Source organism: Equus asinus, chromosome 1, assembly GCF_041296235.1.
Source record: "Equus asinus isolate D_3611 breed Donkey chromosome 1, EquAss-T2T_v2, whole genome shotgun sequence".
NCBI lineage: Eukaryota > Metazoa > Chordata > Mammalia > Perissodactyla > Equidae > Equus > Equus asinus.
In genome coordinates, this window is record NC_091790.1 from 100,745,870 (window position 1) to 100,771,844 (window position 25,975).

The following is a 25,975-nucleotide window of genomic DNA, read 5'->3' on the forward strand; positions in this document are numbered from 1 at the left end:
CCGAGAGACCACTGCATGCTGCCACTGATCACAAACTAGTCACTGTGACAAGTGCAGGCCCAGAACACCCGGCTCACACAGGGCAGTCTGGCTTCTCATTAAAACTGCTTTTGAGAGGAGCTTTGCAGAATGTTTAAATTATTCTACAAGAAGAACATATTTCTTCTGTATTTAGAAAAATTAACTTTCAAAAATCAAACTATTAGGAGGATGAATGTACAACATGGTGAATACACAAAAAACCACTGAGTTGTATACTTTTCATGTGAACTACATCTCAATAACAATTTTAAAATGTTTTAACAAATCTATTCAAGGTTTTACTGTTTTCACCTTCCTGGTTAATTTTCAGTGTGTCAGCTGATGGTAGAACAGATTTAGGGTTCTCTTCTGGCACCAGCCATAACACCAACTGTAAGGCACTGTGTACCATGTAACCTGACGTCCAAGCATTCCTCTACAATCCAGGACTTGGAACCCCCAAGACCATTTTCTCACTCTCCCTCCATCAAACTGGTTCCCACCAGCACCCTGAGTCTTCCTCTAACACAGTAAAAGGTGGTAAGTCCACCAGAGAAAGCAACTGACTTACTCTTGTGAGAAAGGAGAGGACGCCTCAGTACCAAGTCCCTAGGGGCTGGGAAGGCTGCCTCCATGCTTGGCATCCACCTGGCTCCTTACAAGGACATGGGAGCTGACACAGTGGACACACCCAAACACTTCTGACATCATGGAGCTTTTCCATCAGGCTCACGCAAGCTCCCTGCATGGTGAAAGTAGCTCTGGCCGAGGGCTCTTCCTGGCCTCCATCCAGGCTGCCACTAACTGAAGGCCTGACCTAAAAGGAGCGCTTCTGATTCAGCAGCGAATGGGGCAGGAGTCAGCCCAGACTTGCACAGCAAGAACCAAGAGCACGCTGCTCCTACCACGTAAAACCTAATCAAGTTTCTTCTTTATCCCAATCCCGCTCCAAAGCTGGCATCTCTACCCTCACCTGTGTCCCTGGGCCTGCGAAGAGGCTTAAGGGCTGGGCATGACCCTGAAACCGAGTAGCCGCTGTAGGCAGCACACACGATCCAAACTTTCAAACCTTAAAGCAGACGGTCTTTCTTCTGCCACACAAAAGGTATGAAGATGTGTCCAGATATGCAGTGGCAGTCACCCAACAGCAAGGCCTTGGATTCAAGGACCACTGGCAGCACACCGACCCCTCATCCTGATGGACACCAGCTGCTTATGTATATAGAGCCAAAAGGCATAGCAAAAATCCCAAGTTCTCCTCTTTGGAAAAATCAGCTTTGAGTAACAGGGAACAACAGCACAGCAGCAGAGGTGGGGCTAGCTACTGTCCTGATGCTCTGAGCACCTGGAAAACCAACCACACTCTCCCTGGGAGAGGGTCAGGTGGGATTTACACACAGGGGACACGAGGCAGGGATAGTGATCAGGTCAAGTGAATTTCAGGGAGCAGGGTAGCTCTCACATTAACACCATCTCTCATCCTGGCTTATCCATGCCAAAGCCAGCGGACAAGAAAATGAAAGGAACTTCCAGGGAGACAAAGGCTGCAGGGCCCCTTTGAGGCAGGCCTGGGGCTGGGGGGGAAGGGGGGTGGAAGCAGGAATTGCCATCATCCGGCCCCCTCTCTCTGACCTTTTTTGTGTGCTTGGAATAAAACTCCAGGTGATTTTCAAGTGGCTGAGGACAACTGCACAGACGGAAATTCTGCTTCAACTGGAGGCAGTCAGAAAAAACTGGTTCATACCAGTATTGCAGAGAGCTGGGAACCCCTGGGAAAGAATATGCCAGGAATGCAGCTTCGGGCTTTCCTGTAATTCACCCCCCACAGCAAGCACACACCACCAGCTTGCTCTCCCACAGCTCGGCCAGGCCCTCTCACTCTTTCTAGGAAGGTGTGGGCCTCTGCACTCTGGCAAGCGCTTGCCTGCCCTCAGACAAGGAGCCCACTCCTACAACAGCAAGCCCTCTTCCACCATGACCCGAAAAGTCTTCACACTTGGGTGACAATTCTGTAGCCTGGAGCCACTGCCTACACTTGGCGAAACCGCTCGTACTGCAACTTAAAATGGGTATGTTTTAATATAAGTCAGACCTCAAAAAAGTTGATTAAAAAAAAGGCTCTGAGAGAGAAGGTCCTTTCAGGCTTGCGGGTCTCACCACCCCACAGATGCCGAGCCTGACTCTCTCTCCCTCCTCCCTTGTGGCCGTCTCATCTCTCCAGAGATGTCCGCCCCTCCTCCCCGCCTCTCCCTACACCTGAACTGGCTTCTGCTTTCAGTTCGTGGGGCCTGCAAAGCCCTCCCTGTCACTGCTCTCCACATGCTGGCCCAAGTCATCTTTAATGCTTGGTGTTGTCACTGCCTGGTGAGGGTTCCCCTCCTGATAACTGCAGCCCTCGTTCGTTGATTCTCAGCTTGAGGTTTTATTTACTTGTGTGTTTACCTGCTGCCAGTTCTGGTTCTCTCCCTGATGGCAGATTCTCTACTCCCAGGATACGTGACCACGAAGCTGGTCAGAGTGAAGCCCCTCTCCAAATGAAGAGAAAACTTTAAGAAGATGACACCTGTGCCTGTCTCACCTGCTCTCTGTATCTGGAGGCGAGCGGCCCCAGGTGTCTTGTTGAGTGAGAAAAACAAACCCTGTCCATGAAGCCAGCTGAGCGGAGTTCTCTCTTTCTCTGAGCCAAACTCACTCCTAACTATCTCTTGCTCTTGTCTGGATGCCCTGAACCAAAGGCCCGATGTGGGCAGGGGTGGTAACTTCTACCTCCAGAAATATCTCAAGTGACAAGGCAGAAGCGAGGATGAGAAAGCACAGTAAGTGGCTGGTCGGGGGGGAATGCGACTTAACAGCACAGTAATCTAACAGCATGGTACATCAAAACCGCGGACGACATTTTCCTGAACAGGAATGGTTTTTCACTCATGAGAAACAAGACAAAGTCAGACTCTGGCTTCTGTGTGGGGGTGTGGACTTGGCCCAGAGTGTGGCCTTCTGCATCAGACTAAGCCAGGTAGGAGTCCCAGCCCCACCACAGGGCAGTGTGCTGGTTTTCCTCCTTCACATGTATCACAAGGCAAATTTAACTACTAATCCGCCACGCAGCCACCACAAACTCCCACTGAGTATCAGGGCACCCAATTGCCAACATCACAGCCTCCAACTTCTTCATGCCTCTGTTGTATAAATAACTCAGTAAGGAAACTCTCTGTCCTCCTGCCTGACCATGAACATACAATGGCCAGACATAGACACTCAGTCCTCTGTTCACCAGAGGTGAAAGGGAGCAGTGGCCTGAAGAAGTCAGGATCTCAGCTCAAAGAGGACGAGGAAAGGCATCTGCCACAGAAAGCCAGCTCCTCTGTCTGGCAGGACTAGAGGGTTCCACCACACATGAATGGTCTTCCCAAAGGCATGCAGGATGTACTGCATGAAAAGGTGAGCACTGTTACTTAAAAGTTCAGGTCCACGAATATCACCGAGGCTGCCTATACACAGCATGCACTGAGGTCTGGGGACAGGAAAACCACCACGATGAGCTCCTCTCTCAGGAATGGCAGGACAGACGAGTGAACATGTAACTTCAGAGGAGGGACAAGTACCAGGAAATAAAGGGAAGGATGGTGCTCAGAGGAGATGATGGTGGTCTGAGCCCTGCAGCACAGCTGGGTATGAGGAGCCTGAGAAGAGAGACGCATCACATGGCCACAGGGAAGGCATGTGTGTGAGCTGGTAGAGACAAGAATGGGAAGGTGGGCTGGGGCCAGGTCTCAGGCGGCCTGGCAGTGAGAAGTAATCCGACTAGCCGGGGTTTCGGTGCTCCTTCTGAGGAAGTAGTTACCCATGCCTAGGAGCAGAGCCTGAGCCAGGCTAGGGTGAGCAGGAGGGTGGAGTGGCTCATGGGCAGGCCAGCCGGCATAGGTGTGCACCTGCTGCCCACCTCCCATGAGTGAGTTTAAGGCCATCAGCTTGTTACTGAAATGATTCATCCAAAACATGATAGATTTCAAGTGTAAATAAGTGTAACATTCTGGTTGGAGTGAAACCAGAATTCTTACTTTTAATTTTAGATAACCAACAGCATCAACTGCAGTACATGAAGGTGTTTTCAAAGCCATCACTCCTCCTATGCTCCCCACAAGCCTCCCAGACTCCCAACAACCCTGGTGGACCTTCCCTGCAGTCATCACACTCTTCTCCCCAGTTAAAGGAAGTTCTTCAAAGGCTGCAGACACGTCCCTTTTCCTCTGTAATGTCTGACGGAAGCTAGTCCAGTGCTTTGCTCCATAGTAGGTGCTCACCGCACCTGCTGAGCTAAAATTAGACAGGTTTGGACTCCTTCACGAGGCAAACAGCCTGACAGGAGTGATGTCTGATGATACGTCAGGTGTGCTGCCAGCTGCAGTGCTACGTGGGATGTCAGGTGTACTGCTAGGTGTGGTGCTAGGTATGGCGTCAGCTATAGGAACCTGGAGGGTCCAGAGTCCAGAGGCTCCACCTCCCCTCAGAAAAGCTGCCACCCGCGGCAGGTGTGGGACTCTCACCAGGGAATGAGGTAAGCAGACTTTGCCCTGTTTATTGTCAGTAGATTGCAAGCGTCTCAGGGTCAAGTTCCTGGCTATGAAGTTCACAACAGAGACTGTTCACAGAGGTTTCAGCTTCTGAGGGGCAGCAAATATGTCACCTAGTGTCCCTTCGCCTGTCTCAAAGGCCCCCACTGTGTCAGATACATTGGCCAGAACAGGTGTGTGACAAAAGGGCCATGCACAGGACTGCGCCCACTGCAGTGGGCCTGCCTGCTGCCAGCTCACGGGGTTGGGAGCCCCAGTCCTGCCTTCCGTGGGCTGAGCGAGGCCAGGAAGTCACTTCAGCGCTCTGTGCCTGATTCTTTGCCTACAAGAGCAGGGAGCACAGGCTACTTAGGAGGACACCAATGTATCTGCATAGCTTTTCACACTTTAAGAAGCACCTGCAGGTATACTCGTATTTGTTCAAGAAGTTGATGATCAAACTTAAGCTGGGGGTTAATAATGCTTATTCTAGCTGTCAAATTCTATGACTTTGGGTTGTTCTGAATTGACCAGACCACTTCCTTTTGTCCAAAGTCCCCTTCAGATGCTGCTCTTTGCCACCCTGCCGTCTCCACGTTAGCAGTGGAATAAGCCCCACCCTCTCACGATATGCACCCTGGCCTGGAACATGACATCATCTGATGGCCACCACTCCCCTCTGCCAGTGCCCTGCCAAGGACACTGACGTAAAACCACCCTGCGGAATGGGTGGGGCAGCTTCTAGCCACCTCTTGAAAGGACCAAACCCCAGGCTCAAAGGCCATCACACAGCTGATAAACTAATGCCTACCGGTCCAGGCTTCAGACCTCAGCATTGTCACAAACAACCGTATTATTAGGTTTTGATATTAACAATGCTTTTTAACTGAAATTCAGGGCAACAAGTGACCAACGAAAATGGATGCATGGCCATCCTGAAACAAGGGTTTGGCTGGTTCATATTAATTCAGTCAAACAAATAAGACAGGCAGCAGCTCCCAGAGCCAAGAACGGTCACCAGTGACCTGCTGGCCCACAGGCGCTGCTCCCTGAGCACCCTGGTTCCCTGGAGGGAAGCTGGCATGTCTTCCCAGCCACCCTGCACAGGGGCTCTTCTGGCTCAGAAAGTGCGCCGGCAAATGCTGGTTATTTCCTAACCAGGTTACTGTGCTCACTGGCCCAGCTATGGTGTAGTGCTGAGTAATTCATGTCTCTGCTGTGCATGAAAAGGCTGCACTAAGACATCTCTACAACCTTTCCAAAGCACCCTATGTGTGCCAAGTGCTGGGCCCTGAGCCTTTCTTTCTATTTTTTTTTTTGAGGAAGATTAGCCCTGAGCTAACATGTGCTGAGGAAGACTGGCCCTGAGCTAACATCTGTGCTCATCTTCTCTACTTTCTATGTGGGACGCCTGCCACAGCAAGGCTTGCCAAGCAGTGCCACGTCTGCACCCAGGATCTGAACCAGCAAACCCTGGGCCGCCGAAGTGGAACATGCGAACTTAACCGCTGCGCCACCAGGCCGGCCCCTGAAACTTTCTTGAAAACAGTGTGTGTGACAGTCCCAGTGTCCTAACGGGATGCCCAGGTCAGGGAGGCCTGTAGTTGACTGCCCCCACCGTCCGTGCCTGAATCTTCATAAAAGATTACTGCTTTAGGGCTAAGTGCTCTTGAAAGACAGTGCCACAGGACATGCAGCACTGGACTTCAGATCCCTCCATCCACTAGCAGGGCCTTGCTCAAACCGTCCCCAGCTGAGCACAGGCAGGGCCTCGCGCAGGCCCAACTCAGAGTGCTGCCCACAACGGAGTCTAGGAGGCACTAGGATCAGGTCTGCCTGACTTGTCACCACAGAACTACTTGTACCGGAAGCAATTAAAATTGGGGATTCTACTTGGGCACTCCTCAGTTAGGGAAAGCAAATGAATTTATGCTTGATCAGAGTGATGCCGTTGTTTGTAAAGCACAGTGTAGCACAGGTAAGAGAACATCTCCAAAGAACCTCTAATCTCTTCTCTCTGGATTGGTGTGCAAGTCGAATGTTAATAAACACCTAAGATTAGCAAAGACAAGCTGCCTCAGCTCTGCCCTATGGAATCTGCTGATAGAGGAACGATACTCCCTGGGTCTCTGGTCCAAACTAAAGGTGGTGGCCCCAACAGACCATATAGAAACCAAACCACATGTCCTCCCACACCTGCACGAACATCCCTTGCAGTGGCTGTGCGGCTTCTCCATCAGAGCTGAGCCCTTTGGGCTGGCCTGAGACTGCTCTGACCAAGACCAGAGATGACAGCGGCAGTGTGTGAGCTCTGGGCCGGCATCCAAAGCCCTCGCCCTCGGCCTCGCCTTGCCTTGCCTCTCGGAGCTAACTTGAGGCTTTGTGAGGGGGTCGCTTCAGCCCCCCAGCAGGATGGCAGGGCCTGGTGAACAGCTGGCACCAAGCGCCAGATGTGAGGGGGGCAATCATGAAGCTGCAGCCCGGCTAAGCCTCATCTACATGAGAGCCAGGAATCCTAAGAAAGACTACACTGCTGGTGTTTCAAGTCACCAAGTTTTGGGGTGGTTTGTTAAACAAACGCTCACAGAAGCCAGCTTCTACTGCATGAAAAGATTACATCCAGGACACCTATGACTGCACTCAAAAGCAGTCTTTTTGGCATCGGTCAGGAAGTGAGAGCACTCACCCTCTGCCCAGCAGGTCGTACCCAACAGGGTGCTCCATCGACTCAGAATAGCAACTCTTGAGGGAGGCTGTGACGAACCACAGTGGGCATCTGGGCATCTGGTGTCCCTGACCTCCAAGCCCTAGCGTGCAGCCCTACCTGGAGGACCCCAGCCCAGCTTCACAAAGCCACTGCTGCAAATTCAGAGAGAATTCTGGGTTTGCAGGTCATGACCACTTTGAGAGAAGGCCCCAGTCTCACAATCCACCCATGGAAGGCTCCTTTTCACTCTTGGGTCCACCTTCTCCTTAAGGTCATTCTGATCTCTCTCTCTAGTCCTTTAACCTCTGACATCATTTTAAAGAAAATTTTTGCTTAAAATACAGTTGCAATATTTTGATTTATAAGATGACCAAAATATATATTTCTCATATATATATATATGGTCTTAGTCCACAGTTCCTGGTTCACAGCTCCCCCAACTCCTGGAATTTCAATTTCCTAAGTGACAAGAGCCATAAAATTGCCTTTTGTTACGTTAATGAGGTGACTTTGGACCTCAGCCAAGGGTGGGGACTAGATGCCAGGAGAACCAGCCATGTGATCAGAGGACTGGGCAGCCCCACCCCTCTTCGGGGGGGGGGGGGGTGCGGGGGGGAGGTGTTTGAGGTGTAATCAATGGCCAATGACTGAGTCAATTATGATTATGTAATGAAGCCTCCATAAAAACCCAAACGGATACCTCAACAGCTCTTTTCAGAGAGGTCTCACACTGGGGAAGCAGAACACTTCCACATGCCACCAAGCTGGGCCCCAAGCTACAGGAGGACAGAAGGTCCTTTGTTCAGGACCTTGCCCTATGTATCTCTTCATTTGGCTGTTGATTAGTATCCTTTAATATCCTTTGTAATAAATCGAAAATCTAGTGAGTAAATGGGTTTTTTTGAGTTCTGTGAGTCATTCTAACAAATTAATTGAACCAAGGGTGGTCTTGTGGAATTGAGCCCTTTACCTGTGGAATCTGATTCTATCTCTAGATAGATCGTGTCAGAACTGAGTTGAATTCTCAGAGTCCTACTGGCATCCAAGAATTCCTTGTCAGTGTGAGGAAGCATGCACACACATGTGCACACACACGCACACATGCACAGGTAGTAGGTCCAGGAATCCTTTACAACAGCACAAAGGATAATTATTTAAAACCCACACTCCCAAAGGTGCAGCCCTCCTTTATGTTAAGCTCGCCTCTCCTCATTGCAGGTGCAGTTAGCTCTTCATCAGTGCCAGGGCCCCTCTACCTGGGCCCTCAAACTCTCTAACCGTGGAGGGGGTCCATGCTCCCATAGCATTTCACGAATAAACAAATGCCCCTTGGCTTGATCTTGGAACCTTTCCATTTATGTCCAAGCCCAAACTTTTGGTGTTCACTTGCTGCCTCTGGCTTCTGGCCCCCAACAAGCCTCCAAAATTACCCACCAAATCCTTCCCCAACCCTCCTGGGCCCTTGCATCTGTATCTTTACACAGACACCCTGTCCCATGTCAGGCTCCTTCCTGACCCTTCCAAAGCTAGTCGGTTCTCTCTGTACTTAGCTGTTGTTCAGCTCATCTAATTTTCCACTGGCCTGTGTGCTCAGGGGCCCTGCATGCGGCATATCTCCTGGCAGCCTCTCAACAGTCCTCCAACAAAACTGTCATGAGCTGCAAACTGCTACATAAGGACAGTGAAGGTGCTGCTTCACGTTTCTTATACTTTTCAAAGGTATTAATTTTATCTCGCTAACTGAACTGTATGAACACAACCCTTTAAGAGTAAAATATTGGGGGCTGGCCCCGTGGCCGAGTGGTTAAATTCGTGCGCTCTGCTGCAGGCAGCCCAGTGTTTCGTTGGTTTGAATCTTGGGCGCGGACATGGCACTGCTCATCAAACCATGCTGAGGCAGTGTCCCACATGCCACAACTAGAAGGACCCACAAAGAAGAATACACAACTATGTACTGGCGGGCTTTGGGGAGAAAAAGGAAAAAAAAAACCCAATTGATACTTTAAAAAAAAGAGTAAAATATTGTACCGAAGTTAGGGAAGATACTCTTGGCTTGTGTAGTTGATTTAACATAAGAGGCACCATGGTTGAAATTCCTCCTGATGTAGAGAGCTGAGTATCATCGAGGGGTTACTTCAGAATGCTGTGTAGCAGCCTTGACCATTGAAATCCCAGTAAGTATACCATGGGCCTTAAATATATGTATGTTTCTTTCCCTCACCCCAAGGTTAGCACAGAACCGGGCCAAACGGCAGCTGAGTTTTCAAAGTGCAGCCAAGGCAGTTTCAAAGCTGCAGAGAGAAAACACACATGTCACCCCCTACTGGGGATGATGCGTGTCTGTTTTTCCTCCACTTACCTGGTTCACTTAACAGAAAAACAAACAGGACTGTGTTTCATGAGTATAGAAGGAAAAAGCAGAACTGCCTGGGCCAGAAGGGTAGCATGGCCAAGCTCAACAAGGTGGGGCTGAGAGTCTGGAATCTCTGCCTCGAGTGCTATACAGGGTGTTCCTGCGGCGGCCATGCTGGACCAGAGAGCTGTTATTACACTTAGGAGCTGGCCCGAGAAAGGCACGAGAAGAAATGGATGTGGTTAACAAGAGGAAGACAAGCTTTAGGAAGTGGGCAGACGTCACTCAGAAGGCCTAGGCAGGGGAAGTGAGCTCCACGGCACTGAGGATGGCCAGGAAAGCCCAATGACCACGGGCAAAGAGGGCACTGCAGGGCAGAGGAGGACAGAGGGCTCTTCCACCAGCTCCAGTGCTGGGACCAACCCTGGGTCCTCCCTGGCAGGGCTGACACCAAGCTACGCCTGTGGGTGGGCACCTGCCTCCACCACCCAAATGCAGCCCCACAAGGACTCAGCAGTTCTCAATTACCTGTTTGTTTTAAACACTAACAGGGGCAATCTGACTTTGATTCTAAGTGTTTTTAAGATGTAAATAAAAATAAAGTACCGCCATCTGACTTGTCCCCAACATGGCTGAGACCCTGAGGGAGGACTTTGCATGCTGACAGAACAGGCCCTGGCTGAAGGTTCCTAAAGGGGTCAAGTGGCAAGCTGCGCTTGACAAGGTGTTTAGGACTGGAGTGCAGAGGCCAGACTGGAGGAAAGAATGCAGAAGAGACAACGGTCTAGGAGGACCACACTACAGAAGCAAAGGCAAGACGGTGCAGAGGAGGACCCTGAGCCGGCCAGTTAACTGGGCAGCAGGCAAGGACACAGGGGCACCCAGAGCACTTGAGGGCTTGCAGCTCTGAATTGTTTGATTACTTTACCACAAACATAGTTTTCACAATTAAACATTTAAAAATAAGTTTTCTTTAAAAAGATGGATCTAACAACCAGCTGTAAATTATAAAGCCAAATGTGAAAAGGCAGCTTTAACATAACCACAAATAGCTGAATATGGACTAAGATTATAACACAGAATTATCTTGTTAAATTTGTTGGGTGTGGTTAAGAACACATTCCGTTGTTAATTAGAGACACATCAATACAGCTATGGCAGAAATGACTCAGGGCTAGGATTTGCCGTAAATTACTCCAGTGGGCCCCCACCCAAAACAAAACAACAATCAGAAGAGTGAGTGAGGAAAGGAATAGATGCTCAGACTGGCAAACTGTAGAGACCTGCGGAAGTTGGGTGATGGGTCTCCTCATGGAGGTTCCTTGTATACCCTTCTCTCTACTGTATGTTTGAAAATATCGTAAAAAGTTTAAAAAGTACTAACAGGAAAGCAGAGTGCATAAGGCAGGGAGGGGGAGATGCTAAATTTGTTCTGTTTGTGCCAGATATGAAGTTCAGTCCCAGCAGTTCTCCACAAGCTCTCTGTAAATGGGGGGGAGAGAATGATGACAGCATCAGCCCTGAGGACCAGGAGCTCGACATCTCTTATCTGATGCAGAAATGGGAGATCAGAAAGATGACCAATCTAATTCTTAAAACCTACTTTATTATTTCTACCTAAACTATTTGTTCTAAAACAAGAGTGCAAATGAAGCATTCTTAAGTCAACTATTTCTAAGGTCTTTTGTGGGTCACAAATGTCTTTGAAAATCTGATGAAAGCTCTGTATCATGTCCCTTGAAAAACAAGCATATATCATGTATTAGGCCTAATTCAACTTGGAGAGGGGATCAATTCCACTTTTCTGGGATGGCAGAGGAGGGGGACTAACGCACGTCCACTGATTTACATCATCCCATCCCTTTCCCTCTAGAAGATGCTGTGTCCCCTGGAGAATTTGGGCAATAGAAACCAGCACATAAAATCTGGCCCAAAGATGCCAAGTTGCATGTATTCTCTTATTAAACTACAGGTCCCTTTTTGAGATTCTCCATGCATACTCCCTGCAGAATCTCTCAATGAGATTCTGACCCCCAGCGCCCAAGGGCCCAATCTTCACCCTGGATTCTTCCCCAGCAGGCTGCATCTGTGCCTGTCAGTAGACCTTTCATTGTGCTGTCCCACCCCCAGGATGGATGGACACTGTGACTGGCCCCCACCCCCCAGCCCAAGAACCTCCCAGTGCCTCCTGGTCATCATGTGTCACCTTCCTTGATACCATGTGGTAAAAATATTTTCGAAGAACAGGCAGAGCACAGAGGATTTTTAGGGCAGTGAAAATACTCTGTATGACAGTATAATGGTGATACATGTCATTAAACATTTGTCCCAAACCACAGATTGTACAACACCAGGAGTGGACCCTATGTAGACTATGGGCTTTGGGTGATGATGACGTGTCAGTGTAGGTTCATCAGTTATAACAAATGTTGCACCATCTTTCATGGAGGATGTTGATGGTGGGGAGACTGCATGTGTAGGGCAGGAGGTATATGGGAAATCTCTGTACCTCCCCTCAATTTTGCTGTGAACCTAAAACGGCTCTACAGAATAAGTCTTAATAATAATAATAATAAAAGCAATAATAATGATAATGATAATACAAATAAGAATAATGATAAACCTAAGGAATGGGAAAAAAAAAACTTTTCAAGGAAAATCAGCACCATTTATGACCAGTCTAAGATTATGTCCACATAAAAAAAAAAAATCTCTTCAAAAAGCTTCCAGCAGGAGCCGCTGTGACAGTTTCAGCCCCACTTTCCCGAGCTCTGCACCACAGAGCCAGTGTGCTTTTCCACCCACCCATTCCCATGATGCCAGGCTTCCCGCACAGACGTCCTGAGCCAAGATCTCTAGTACTCTGCATACAACAAGGCGTGGTCACACTCAGGTGCTAATCTCTCTAAAACCAAATACAATTTAAGAAGACTTAATTGGTTCCACAAAGATGTATGTTTTGGAAAAGGCAGGCAAGGGACATGCCTGTGCGTGAGATGACAGTCTGATTCCAAAACCTGTGGGCTAAGTTTATTCTAGAGATAACCTTACAGTAACTGTCTTCGGAAACCTCTGATATCCACCATCACAGGCAAGGCCACTTTCACAGGGCATTTCTTTCTGGGCAGTCTCCAGATCCCCTCTCACAGGAAACCAGGTCTCACTTTGCTCAGGGAGCAAGGTGGCTTCCAGGTTGCCATAGAAACAGGAGAAGATCCCGCTAGATGCCCTCCTTTGCTGAGATGAAGTTCTGACCAAGAGGTGGCATTCCTGATGGAACAGGGTTGGTGGCTCCAGCAGTCACACGAATGTCTCTAATCTTAAAAGTCACTAACACATCAGGGTAACGCTTGTTCTCAGGGGCCCAACAGAAGCAGGCTGCCTTTTGATGACAAGACCCCAAGATTCAAGAGTTAAAAAAAAGGCCAAATCAACAATGATGACAGCCAGCCTCCACTGGGCACCTCTGTGCAGACACTGAGCACCTCACATATACTGTCTCCTCCAAATCCCCCCACACCCTGCAAACAAGGCACAAGGAGCGTGAGCAACTCAGGGACCCAGCCTCTAGCTCCTGCACTGGGCCAGCTGCCTGACCTAAAAAACCAGGAAATGGTTATCAAACCCCATAAATATCACTGCCCAAAACACTATCAAGAAATTCTGGGGCTGGGCCCGTGGCTAAGTGGTTAAGTTTGCACACTCCGCTTTGGTGTCCCAGGGTTTCACTGGTTCAGATCCTGGGCGTGGACCTAGCACCGCTCATCAAGCCATGCTACGGCAGTGTCCCACATAGCAGAACTAGAAGGACCTACAATTAGAATATACAACTATGTACTGGGGGGCTGTGGGGAGAAGGAAAAAAAAAGAAATTCTGCTGCCAGGTATGCCCTGTATCAAGCAAATTCATGGAGAGAGCAGCTCTAAGAAGGAAATGCCTAAGAGGTAACACAGAGAAATTAGAAGGAAGCCTTCCCAGAATTTACTTTCAAATACAGGAGAAAAATGAGCATACTCATCTAAAATGTCATTTATACAGAAATTACACGAGGTGATTTGCAGCCATTCTTAGGACAGTGGGATGGAGGAGGGTCCCGCAGGGTCATTCCTTCCATTTGCTTTCTTGAGTGTCTCCATCCTACAGCAGCCTTAGTGAGAAGCTGCAAGTGGTGCCAGCGCTTCTTTATATCCTTGCAGGTTAAACATGTTGTCTGTTCCGTGGAGCAAGGTCTTGAGCACGCTGCATGTCAAGCAAGAGGGAATGCCTCTCCAGAGAAGATGGTTCCTGTTGGGCCTGGGCTGATGGCCAAGCTGGGCTGACATGGAGAACTTGGGTCGGTGGGGCTTCCAGCCATCTGCCTGCCTGCCTTCCGTCCTGAAGGCTCCTCGGGATGCAAGCACTTACCTGGACGGCCAGTCAATAGGCTAAGACACCAAACACATGAAGACACCTACTCCTACAAGCCTTACCTTGTGTACACTTTTGGGGTTTTCCAACCAAGCATAGTACATTTCCTCCACATAGTTCGAACTAGTCCCGCTGAGGAAGGGCTCTGCAGCAACGGGGGCAGTATAGCTCCGAATCTGCCCAAACGTCCTAGCTGCTGCTGGTCTGTTTTGTGAAAATGTCTTCACAGTCTGGGAGGCCGTCAACGGCCTCAACTTAGCAGCACAAGTCCTTAAGTGAAACATTCTTGTCCTGAAGGCTCTCACGACTGCCTGCACAAGAGGAAAGAAAAGTTAGAAAGAGCGTTTTAGCAGCTAAGGCTACTGGAACAAAAGCTCAGACCCCGGCAGGAGGAGAAAGACTTTGTAAAGGCATTTGTGGCAGTGTGCTCTGCTTCAGTGCCCAAGTCTGTGTTCAGAGACGATGATAGGGCGAGAGCAGTCAACCCAAACCAACCGTCTATGTACAGGACCTGTGTGCTCAACATGGGGAGGCGAGAGCACAGTTGCAGAGGTTATGGTCTTCACCTGCAAGTTTAAATCTTGTTTGAGAGACAGGAGACAACTTATAATACAATGATAAACGTGACATTCTTTAAGTTTGTATATTGTGTAAAAACAATTATAGAAAAGGCAACAAAGTTTAAGGATTAGAATAGGATTAACTGCAAAATGAGATAGATTTTCTAATCTATGTGGAAACTACTGAGCGTCTGCTGGACTCACAGCATTCTAGAGAATACAGAGACATTGGGAAAATATTTTGCTCACTCTCAAATAATTTATCTTTGAGCAGAAGAGAAAAAAATATAAAAAAACACTACAGAGAAAGCACTGAGTGCTTGAGAGGCATAGAAAATGCCAACCAAACTCCAGAGCAGGACTTGCTCCTTCCAGTGGGGAGGGAGGAGGAGCCCAGGAAAACCTTTGAGAAGGCTGTGTTTTTAAGACTGGGCCTGGGAGCGCAGGAAGGATTTAGCTGTGAAGGGGAGGGGAAAGAGCAGGCATTCTAAACGGAAGAGATGGTAGGAGGAAAGACAGAGAGATGGAAAAGTGAAAGAACGCAGGGGAAGAGCAAGAGTGAATGGTGCTAGACAGGGCCGCAGGGTCCCGATGCCACATTTCCTAAGCACTGGGGAGCTAGAGAAGGTCTGACAAGGAAGTGAGTGGGCTTTCCAAAGGTTCAAAAGGAATGTACATGCAGTGATCACTAAAGAAACTTCTACCTGCCCGGGGCCACTATACACTCAGCACCTTGACATGTTAGGACTCTTCATGAGCCCCACAAACTCCCAGAAGGCTGGTACTAGCTCGTCCATTTTATAGATCACCTTTCTGAGTTTCAGTTTCTTTGTTTTCCCCAAGGTCACACAGGGCCATTAACAGCAGAGCCAGGATCCAAGCCCCATCAGGAGCAAAGTCTCTATTCTGCCTGGCCCTTCAGTGACGGCATCCATAAGCTGGAGAGGGAGCAAGAGGCCAAGACAAGAGGGAAGGACGGCCTGGACCAGACAAGAGCAGGAGAGAGACCTGGGCTCAAGGAGGGAGGAGGATGGGATGGATCTACTTATTGGTTTTGCTCTGAATGGATCTTGTGCTTGATGGTTGAAGTTTTACTAAATCTACTGTATAACTCTCGAATAAAACTAGCCATTTTGTGGGCCAGCCCTGCGGCTGAGCAGTAAGCTTTGTGCGCTCCACTTCGCCAGGGTTTCATTGGTTCGGATCCTGGGCACAGACCTAGCACCACTCATCAGGTCAAGCTGAGGCGGTGTCCCACATAGCACAAGCAGAGGCACAACTAGAATAAACAACTATATACTGGGGGGCTTTGAGGAGGAGGAGGAGAAGAAAAAAAAGATTGGCAACAATGTTCACTCAGGTGCCAACCTAAAAAAAAAAAACAAAAAAACCCCAGCCATTTTATAAAAGAGGCTGAGGCACCCACAAGACCATGAAAGAGTTTAGACTGTTCCCAGAGTGTCTTGAACCATTTTCAACCACATTTAAGAATCCAGCATGCCTCTGGATGGGGACCCTGTTAGGAGGGGACAAGGACACTGGGCTGCTCCTTTCCTCCCAAGAATCCCAGTCACCTAGGGGCACCTTCCAATCACAGCAAAAGGGGCCCAGAGAGAGGAGGGGAGCCTCAGGGCAGGGCGCAGGGCTCACCACCACCTGCTCCGCTGGGGCCCTCTGCCCCGGGATACGAGCTACTGGCCTAACGTGTGGTTGCTCATGAATTTGCCTCAAAGCAAGTGCTCTGGCTGTAAGTTGGAATTACACTTATCTCCACATCTACTAGAAAGGAATCCAAGCTTTGAAACATGCTGAGAATTATCCAGAAATAAATGTTGCATAAACTATTCTCTATACTGTTTATAAGAACCCTTCCTCTTGATCCAAATATGATCAGAATACACATAAGGGACTCTGATGGAGACAGCATCTGGACTGCTCTGCTGCTTGGAAAAGACATCAGCAAAAGAGAAGAGCAGAACACGTGCTTTAAAAACAAACTAAACAACAAACAAAAACTTGCTCCTTAAAAATTACAGATAGACAGGGGCCAGCCCAGTGGTGCAGCGGTTAAGTTATCGCGCTCCAGTTTGGTGGCCCGGGGTTCGCCGGATCAGAGCCCAGGCACTGACCTACGTACTGCTTATCAAGCTATCCTGTGGAAGGCGTCCCACATATAAAATAGAGGAAGATGGGCACGGATGTTAGCTCAAGGCCAGTCTTCCTCAGTAAAAAGAGGAGGATTGGTGGGGGATGTTAGCTCAGGGCTCATCTTCCTCAAAAAAGTAAATAAATAAATAAAGCTAGACAAGCAATACATTTTGGATATAGCTATACAATGCAATCATAACTGGTGGGTTTTTTTCACCTTAGAAGTCAGAAGTTTAAGTTACTTCAGCAGTTCTTCCTACCTCCAACTATGCTCCAATTTTTTCCACTAATAAATTTAATGGAGACAAAGAGCCATCAAAGACACTGATGGCAAAAATACTACCACTGCTGCTTTCAATGCTAATTTTTACTTATTATTCTTCAGGGCTAAAGGAAAATGCTCCTTTTTTTCCTCCAACGTCATTATTATCTAGGCAGCTTGAAACACTCAATTGCCTCTGAGTTGAGTTCTTCTCCTAGAACAAAAACCACAGTATCACCTCCATTACTTGTCTGTCACTATTCAGTTGGTGTAACACTCAATTAATAAGCACTACACTAACAATCACAAAACTGCTCATTTCATCTCTTCTTCCCAAAGCAGTCCTCCAATATGACACTGTAAATAAGCCATGTGATCCAGCTATCTGCAGCCAATGAATCAGACAAATTCAGTGCTGCCCAGCACAGTTACCAGGATAGCTAGCCATTTTCAAACTTCCTTTAAGATGACTCATCAAGAAAGTTGCTCTTCAGCAGATGGCTCAACATCCTGCTTCCACCCAGAGATGACCAGGAATAGCTGTTCTCTGTCCACAGTCTGACGGACACACAGAGCAAATAGGTTTACATTTCAGATTTTGATAGATTCAGATTCCATCCTTCCAATTCTAGAGTTAACTTCAAGAAAAGCGCATCATTTGGTAGAGACATTCAATTGTTCAAACACTTTCATGAAAGCTCTGAGTTGCCCAAAAGTCCAAGAGTTCTGATTTTTGGTTTAGAAGAATATTTCTATTTGACAAGGATAACAAAAAAATCCAATGGGGAAAGAATAGTCTTTTCAAAAGATGGTGCGGGGACAACTGGAGTTCCACATGTAAAAGAATGACATTGGACCCCTACCTCACATCACATACAAAATTAACTCAAAGTGGATCAAAGATCTAAATGTAACAGCTAAAATTATAAGACTCTAGAAGTTTTACATCTTACAAGTTAAAATGGAGTAAACATTCGTGGCCTTGAGTCAGGTAACAGATTCTTAGTTAGGACACCAATAGCACAAACAACAAAAGAAAAAAATAGATAAACTGGACTTCATCAAAATAAAAACTTTTGTGCTTCAAAGGGCACCATCAAAAAAAGACACAATCAGAGAAAATATCTGCAAATCTTATAACTAATAAGGGACTTGTGCACGGAATATATAAAGAACTCTTATAACTCAATAATAAACAGGAAAATAACCCAATCAAATAATAGGCAAAGGATATGCTAGACATTTCTCTAAAGAAGATACACAAACGGCCAATAGGCACCTTAAAAGATGCTCAATATCATTAGTCATCAGGGAAATGCAAATCAAAATCACAACAAGATACCACTTCATGCCACTAGACTAGATACAATCAAAGAGGAAATAAGTGTTGGAGAGGACGAGGAGAAACTGGAAGCCTTGTTCAACTCTGGTAGAAGTAAGCTGGTGCAGCCACTTTGGAAAGCAGTTTGGCAGTTCCTCAAAAAGTTAAACATAGAGTTACCATATAACTCAGCAATTCCACTCCTAGGTATACAAACCAAGACAAATGAAAACATATGTTCACCCAGAAACTTGTACACAAATGTTCATAGCATTAGTCATACTAGGCAAAAAGTGGAAACAATTCAAATGCCCATCAACAGACGAATGGGTATACAGAATGAAGTTCAGTCACGGAATGTAACAGTATTAGGCAATAAAAAGGAATGAAATACTGATACATGCTGCAATACAGATGAACCTTAAAAATATTGAGTGAAAAAAGTCATTCACAAAAAAACCAACATATTGTATGACTTCATTTATATGAAATGTTCAGAACAGGCAAATCTATACAGACAGAAAGTCCAGTGGTGGTTGCCCAAGGCTAGGGGCAGAGGGAGTCAGGGATAAAATGTGATTACTAATGGGTATGGTTGTTTTTTTTTTTTTAGGGGGGATGAAAATGCTCTAAAACTAGATTATGCTGATGGTTGGAGAACCTTCTAATATACTGAAAAACATTCAATTGTACAACTTAAATAGGTGAATTGTATGGTGTGTGAATTACTTCTCAATAAAATTGTTTAAAAAAAAGAAGTCTAAGAAAAAAATTAACTGACCCATCAATTATCAATAAAGTACACAAAATGACACTATTTGTAACCCATTAATTTCAAGACCAAGCATAAATCTATAACATTTAAGAAAAATAACATTAAAAAAAAGCAAAAACCAAAGCAAAATTTGTTTTTAAGAGTTTAGGGGGCCAGCCCGGTGGTACAGTGCTTAAGTTTGCACGTTTCTCTTTTCGGTGGCCCAGGGTTCACCGGTTCAGATCCCGGGTGCAGATATGGCACTGCTTGGTAAAAGCCATGCTGTGGTAGGCACCCCACGTATAAAGTAGAGGAAGATGGGCATGGATGTTAGCTCAGGGCCAGTCTTCCTCAGTAAAAAGAGGAGGACTGGCAGTAGTTAGCTCAGGGCTAATCTTCTCCCCCCAAAAAAGAGTGTAGTGCCCTGCCCTTAGCAAACTATATGCTGTAATCAAATAAGACTTTATCTGTGCTGGGACCTTCCCCAGTGAAACAGGACACACCTCACCCAAGGCCACTGCCCCATACACAGAACAAAGAAATAAACTGACTCCTAACACCTATCAACATCATGTTGGCTAGTCTGCGGTAATGACTAGCAAAAACAGTCTGGGTACAGTTTCTCAGGAAATGAGTATTTGAGCGAAAAGAGCACTCATCACTAAGTGATTGTTACACGTATGTTGCCTGACAACCATCTTAAAAGAACAAAAACTCATCTTGAAAATATTTTCCATTTTCTTTCTTTTGTTGTTTCAGACTCATTAAGATTCTTATGATGAATCAAGAAGATGCTGTTTGCTACATACCCATGGCTGTTACTCCATGCCTGTAATTATTTTAGTTTTAGCAGTGATACAAAGAACGTATGTAGAGAGAGCACAAATACCTATTCTCCCTTACTGGCTGAGACCGTCATAGAGTTTGACGTCTTTTGCTTGTGATGTCTCATCAAACATAAACTAAGTAACAGGGAGGTAGTGAGGACTATCTTAAAACCGCAGAAGTATTTTGCCATTACTAGATGGAGATGATGGATGAGCCTGCAGGGCAGACAGGCAGCGTGATTCTACCTTGCTACGTGAGCCTTAAACATGTCACTTGATCTGAGTTCAGTTTCCTACCCTGTAAAGCGAAGGGAGAAATCACTCCTGCTCCCTCACAATGTTTTTCGTAATTATGATACAAACATGAAAGTACCTTGGACACTTTAAAAGTGTTTCTATGACTCAAGAATTACAATTTACCAGGAAAAAAAGACCATCTAATGATATCTCTTAAAAAGCTGAAGTTCCCTAGGTAAACCTACATACAAGTGAATTTGGAGTTGGTGGCTGACCAGATGGCTGGGAGGGGCTTCCACCTCCAAAGTCAGAACTCTAAACAAGCTTTAGTGCAAGGGTCTGAAGGCAGAGCCATCCTCCTCCAGACCCAAACTGTGCGACTGTAGATGCCCTGACTGCAGCACTCAAGGGTGTAGGTAAATAGGCACTTCTCAAAGGTGTCAGTTAGAGTATAAATTACTAAATCTTTATGGAAAGCAGGGCCATTTGTCAATATTTATTAAAAATCTAAAAGCACATTCAGGACTTTGGTTTCCCACTAAACATAGCTAAAAACATGAGACTTCACATTTAAAATAAAACAAAACATAAGACCCTGAAAAGTGGAGAGGAGGAGACAGACTGGGAAGGGACCTCAGGCACAAGAAAACAAAACACTGAGTTCTCAGTTTTCTTTCTGCTTCCTATATCCCAGACTCAGTGTTGAAGAAGCTAAAAACCCAGAAATGCCAACTAATGTTGATGAAAAAAGCTGCAACAAAATCTTGCTCTCTCCGGCCAGAGGACCAGGAACAGGGCTGCCCAGCAGGACAGAACATTTTTAGTCAATAACCGCTCTACCGCAGCCAACCCCACAGAAAATACTGTGGCCAACTCCCACCCCATCTGGTGGTGTCAGAGGAGATCAGGAACTTCCACCCCAACAAGTGACAATGAACCCCGCCCCCAACAATGTCCATAGAGGCCAGGAATGAGCCTAGATACCCCGGCCCAGCAGTAACAGGGCAGCACCCCACCCTTCCCAAGCAGGGTGGAATCACAAAGGCCTAATGGGGAATTTACACCCACAAAGCAGTTAACAAGGAGTCCCTCCCTACAGATACCAAGGAGGGCAGGTAGGGAGCCTGGAATCCAGCCCCACCCAGCACCAGTCAGCACCCCCAGTCCCCCAGCAGTGTCAGAGGAAGCCTGTTCTGCTGTGCTCAGACATTTAAATAAGATCCAGAGTCTCATAACATAATACCCAAAATGTCCAGGGTGCAATCAAAGACCACTTATCACATTAAGAACAAGGATGATCTCAACCAAGACAAAAAAAGACAATCTACAGACATCAACACCAAAATGACAAAGATGCTAGAATTATCTGGCAAAGATTTTAAAGGGGCTAGCGTCAAAATGCTTCCATGAGCAACTATGAACACACTTCAAACAAATGAAAAATAAAAAGCCTCAGCAAAGAAACAGAACACATAAAGAACCAAATGGGAGCTTCAGAACTAGAAAATACAATAACCAAAATAAAAAACTCAACAGGTTAAACTGCAGAATGGAGGGGACAGGAGAAATGCAGTGAATCTGAAGACAGAACAAAAGAAATATCCAATCTGAACAACAGAGAAAACAGACTAGAAAAAAAAAAATGAACAGGGCCTCAGGGACATGTGGGACAATAAAAAAAAAGTTCTATTGATGAATATGAACATCATCAAAATCTCAGGAGAAGAGGGAGGGGTGAAAAAGTATTCAAAGAAATTATGGCTGAAAACTTCCCAAATTTGACAAAAGACATAAACCTACAGATTCAAGAAGCTGAGCAAACCCCAAATAGAATAAACCCAAAAAAACCACTCCAAGACATATCCTAAACAAACTTTTGAAAACAATTTGAACAGCATAGTTCTCATCAGAAACTGTGGAGGCCAAGAGAAAGTGGCACAACACTTGAAGTGCTGAAGGAGAATAACTCAACCCAGAATCCCATATCCAGCGAAAATATCCTTCAGGAATGAAAGAGGAATCAAGACAGTCTCAGATGAAGAAAAACTTATTAGAGAATTTGCTGCCAGTAAAACTACTCTAAATGAATGGCTAAGCGAAATTCTCTAAACAGAAAAGAAATGATGCAAGAAGGGACCCTATTTCATGAAGAAAGAACAATGGAAAGAACAATACATGGTAAATACAATTTCCTTCTCCTCTTGAGTCTTCTAAACTGTGTGATGGACAAAGCAAAAATTATAACATGTCTGATGTGGTTCTAAACGTATGTAGACGAAATATTTAAGACAATTTTAAATTGAGGAGGGTAAAGTGATGTAAACAGAGGTATGTTTCTATACTTCACTCAAGCTGATAAAATAATGACCCCAGCAGACTGTGAAAAGCAATGTACATACAATGTAATACACAACCACTAAAAAAACTATGCAAAGATATATATTAAAAAACACTATATGTAAGTAAAAACGGAATTTTAAAATGTGTTCAAGTAACCCACAAGAAGTCAGGAAAAAGAAAACAGAGAATCAAAAAACAAAACAAGAAATAAAACAACTCCTATTTGCAGATGACATGATTGTCTACGTACAAAACATCAAGGAATCTAAAAGAACACTCACAGAACTAATAAGTGAATTCAGCAAGGTCATACAACAGAACATAAACATACAAAAATCAACTGTATTTCTATATGCTATCAATGAACACATGAAAACCAAAATTTAAAAAAAGTAAATACTTAGTATAAGGCTAACAAAACGTGCAGGATTATAAGCTGAAAACTAGAAAACGCTGAAGAAAGAAAGAAAATATCTGAATAAATGGAGGACATGCTGTATTCACAGATTGGAAGATTAAACATATTAAAGATGTTGATTATGTTCAAATTGATATACAGATATGAATAACACAATTCCTATCAAAATCTTGATAAGATTTTTTGTAGATATAGGCAAGATTATTCTAAAATTTATATGGGAAGGCCAATGAACTAGATTAGCTAAACTAATTTTGAAAAAGAAGAATAAAGTGGAAGGAATCAATCTACCTGATTTTAAGATTTATTGGAAGATTCAAGATTTCAAGCTTCAGTAAACAAGGCTGTGTAGTATTAATGGTGAGACAGACAAAACGACCAATGGAACAAAACAGAGAACTCTGAAACCGACCACACAAGCACAATCAACTGATTTTTGACAAAAGTGCAAAAGCAATTCAATGGAGGAAGAACAGACCTTTCAACAAATGGTGTTGGTTGGATATCCGTAGGGCAAAACAAAACAAAACCCACTCAAACTAGACTTCACACCTTACACAGCAATTAACTCAAAATGGATCACAGATTTAAATGTACAACAGAAAACTAGAAAACTTTTAGAAAAACAGAAAATCTTCAGGAATTAGAGCTAGGCAAACAGTTCTTAAACTTGACACCAAAAGCCTGATCCCTAAGAGACAAAACTGATAAACTAAACTTCATCAAAATTAAAAACTTTTGCTCTGCTAGATCCTGTTAAGAAGATGAAGGGGCTGGCTCCATGGCCAACTGGTTAAGTTCACACGCTCCACTGCAGGCGGCCCAGTGTTTCGTTGGTTCGAATCCTGGGTGCGGACATGGCACTGCTTGTCAAACCACGCTGAGGCGGCGTCCCACATGCCACAACTAGAAGGACCCACAATGAAGAATATACAACTATGTACCAGGGGGCTTTGGGGAGAAAAAGGAAAAAAAATAAAATCTTTAAAAACAAGAGGGGGAAGAAAGTAAAGTATATTAAAAAAAAAAAAAGAAGATGAAAACAAGCTATAGGAGAAAATATTTGCGAACCTCACATCCAACAAAGGACTAGAATATATAAGGAATTCTCAAAACTTGACATTAAAAAAAGCAAATGATCCAATTACGAATTGGGCAAAAGATACGAACAAGCATTTCAAAGAAACAGATATACAGATAGCCAATAAGCACATGAAAAGATGCCGAATATCACTAGCCATTAGGGAAACGGAAATTAAAACTACAATAAGACATCACTACATACACATCTATTACAATGGATAAAATAAAAAAATAGTAAGATCAACAAATGCTGGCAAGGATGCAGAGAAAGTGGATCACAAATACATTAACGAAGGGAATGTAATAATGGTACAGGCCATTCTAGAAAACAGTTTGGTTATTTCTTAAAAAACTAAACACGTGACCACTATATGACCTGGTGATTGCACATCTGGGGATTTATCCCAGAGAAATGAAAACTTATGTTCACATAAAAGCCTGTATATGAATGTTTATAGTAGCCGTATTCATAATAGCCAAAGAATGAAAACAACTCAGATGTCCTTCAGTGGGTGAAGAGCTAAATCCACTGGCTACATCCATAGCCTGGAGGCATAAAAAGGAACAAACTACTGACAGAGGCACCAACCTGCATGCATCTTCAGAGAATCACCCTAAGAGGAAAAAGCCAATCCCAAAGGTCACATATTTTGTGATTCTCTTTATATAACACTCTTGACATGCCAAAATTACAGAAATGGAGAACAGATTAGTGGTTGCCAGGAGCTGAGGAGTTGGAGGCAGAAGGGAAGCAGGTGTGGCTATAAAAAGGCAACAGGAGGGATCCTAGTGGTGATGGAAATGTTCTGTATCTCTATTATTATCAATGTCAACATCTGGTTGTGACATCTACTATAGTTTTTGCAAAATGTTATCATTTGGAGAAAGTGGGTAAAGGGACACTGGGATCTCCCTATACTACTTGTTACAACTGCATATGATAGATTCACATGTATAAATTTCTCAGTAATTGAACAATTATCTCAAAGTAAAAATTATCTAAAAATTTAAAAAGTAGTCAGCACAGTATTTTTTTCAAACGGGGCAGTGAGGGATGAGATCAGTTAAAAGCAGATCCAATAAGCATATATGTATATGTGATATACCTATAATAAACACAGTAAATATTTGGTACTTAATAAACTGCACATTCAAATTAAAATGAAACTAACAAATTCACATTTTTGAAATTAAAGTTATCTTTAAAAGTAACTGAATTGTGGTAATGGTTGCATACCTGAATATGGTACAAACCATTTAACTGTATACTTTAAATAACTGAATTGTACGGTACATGAATTGTACTTCACTAAAGCTGTTAAAGAAAAAAAAGTAATTGAAATGTGCAAAGTGCTCTCAAAAAAACAATGAGGATACTCTGGTGTTTCTCCAACTTTCTAAGATCCAGTCCTTAGCCAACGGCAAAGCTAGAACAGTATTAAATATTTTCACATGGGGCGGGTGTGCACAAAAAACTGGAGTTTTACTGGCACCTCGTGCCACAGTGCAAACAAGCCTTCATCCCAGGGCACTCATCCTAAAGCCGCTCAGAGCGTGTACCTGGAAGGGAGCCTCCAGTCCTGCTTCAAAGTACAGCACTGCAGAACAAGGCACAGAGAAACGCCAATACAGAGCCCACACCTCCGACCTCACAGTCACCTTTCCTTTGTGCTGGGTGAAGCGGGGAGACAGCAGGTTCTCGTCTACTCAGTCAGTGCCTAGCCACAGGTTTTCTATTAAGTCTCAGGGCACAGCTTACACTTAAGTCAGGTAGTTTTGCAAAAGAGAAAAGGTACACGACTACTGTGTTCCTCCAGAAAAGGCACTTCATCTGAACATGGGCTACCAAACCTCCAGAAGGAGGATGAATGGTGCTGTACTGCAGGGGTAAACATGCTCATCAAGGGCATCACCCCAAGGACAGCAGGAAGGATGAGTAAGGTGGGGTAGTGACCACGGTGGGGTACTAAGTACAGTGGGTACTGC

At 45.2% G+C, this 25,975-nt stretch overlaps 1 protein-coding gene across 4 annotated transcripts in view; it reads right to left on the reverse strand.

Annotated features, from left to right (window-relative positions):
* OGDH (oxoglutarate dehydrogenase) overlaps nt 1-25,975 on the reverse strand; it is an 82,429-nt gene that overhangs the window by 55,377 nt on the left and 1,077 nt on the right. For all 4 annotated transcript variants that reach the window (XM_014828270.3, XM_014828272.3, XM_014828273.3 and 1 more), the window contains exon 2: nt 14,102-14,350. In XM_014828270.3, the coding sequence (XP_014683756.1) occupies nt 14,102-14,323 (222 nt within the window). In that variant the 5' untranslated portion in view covers nt 14,324-14,350. The remainder of the gene's footprint in view (nt 1-14,101; nt 14,351-25,975) is intronic.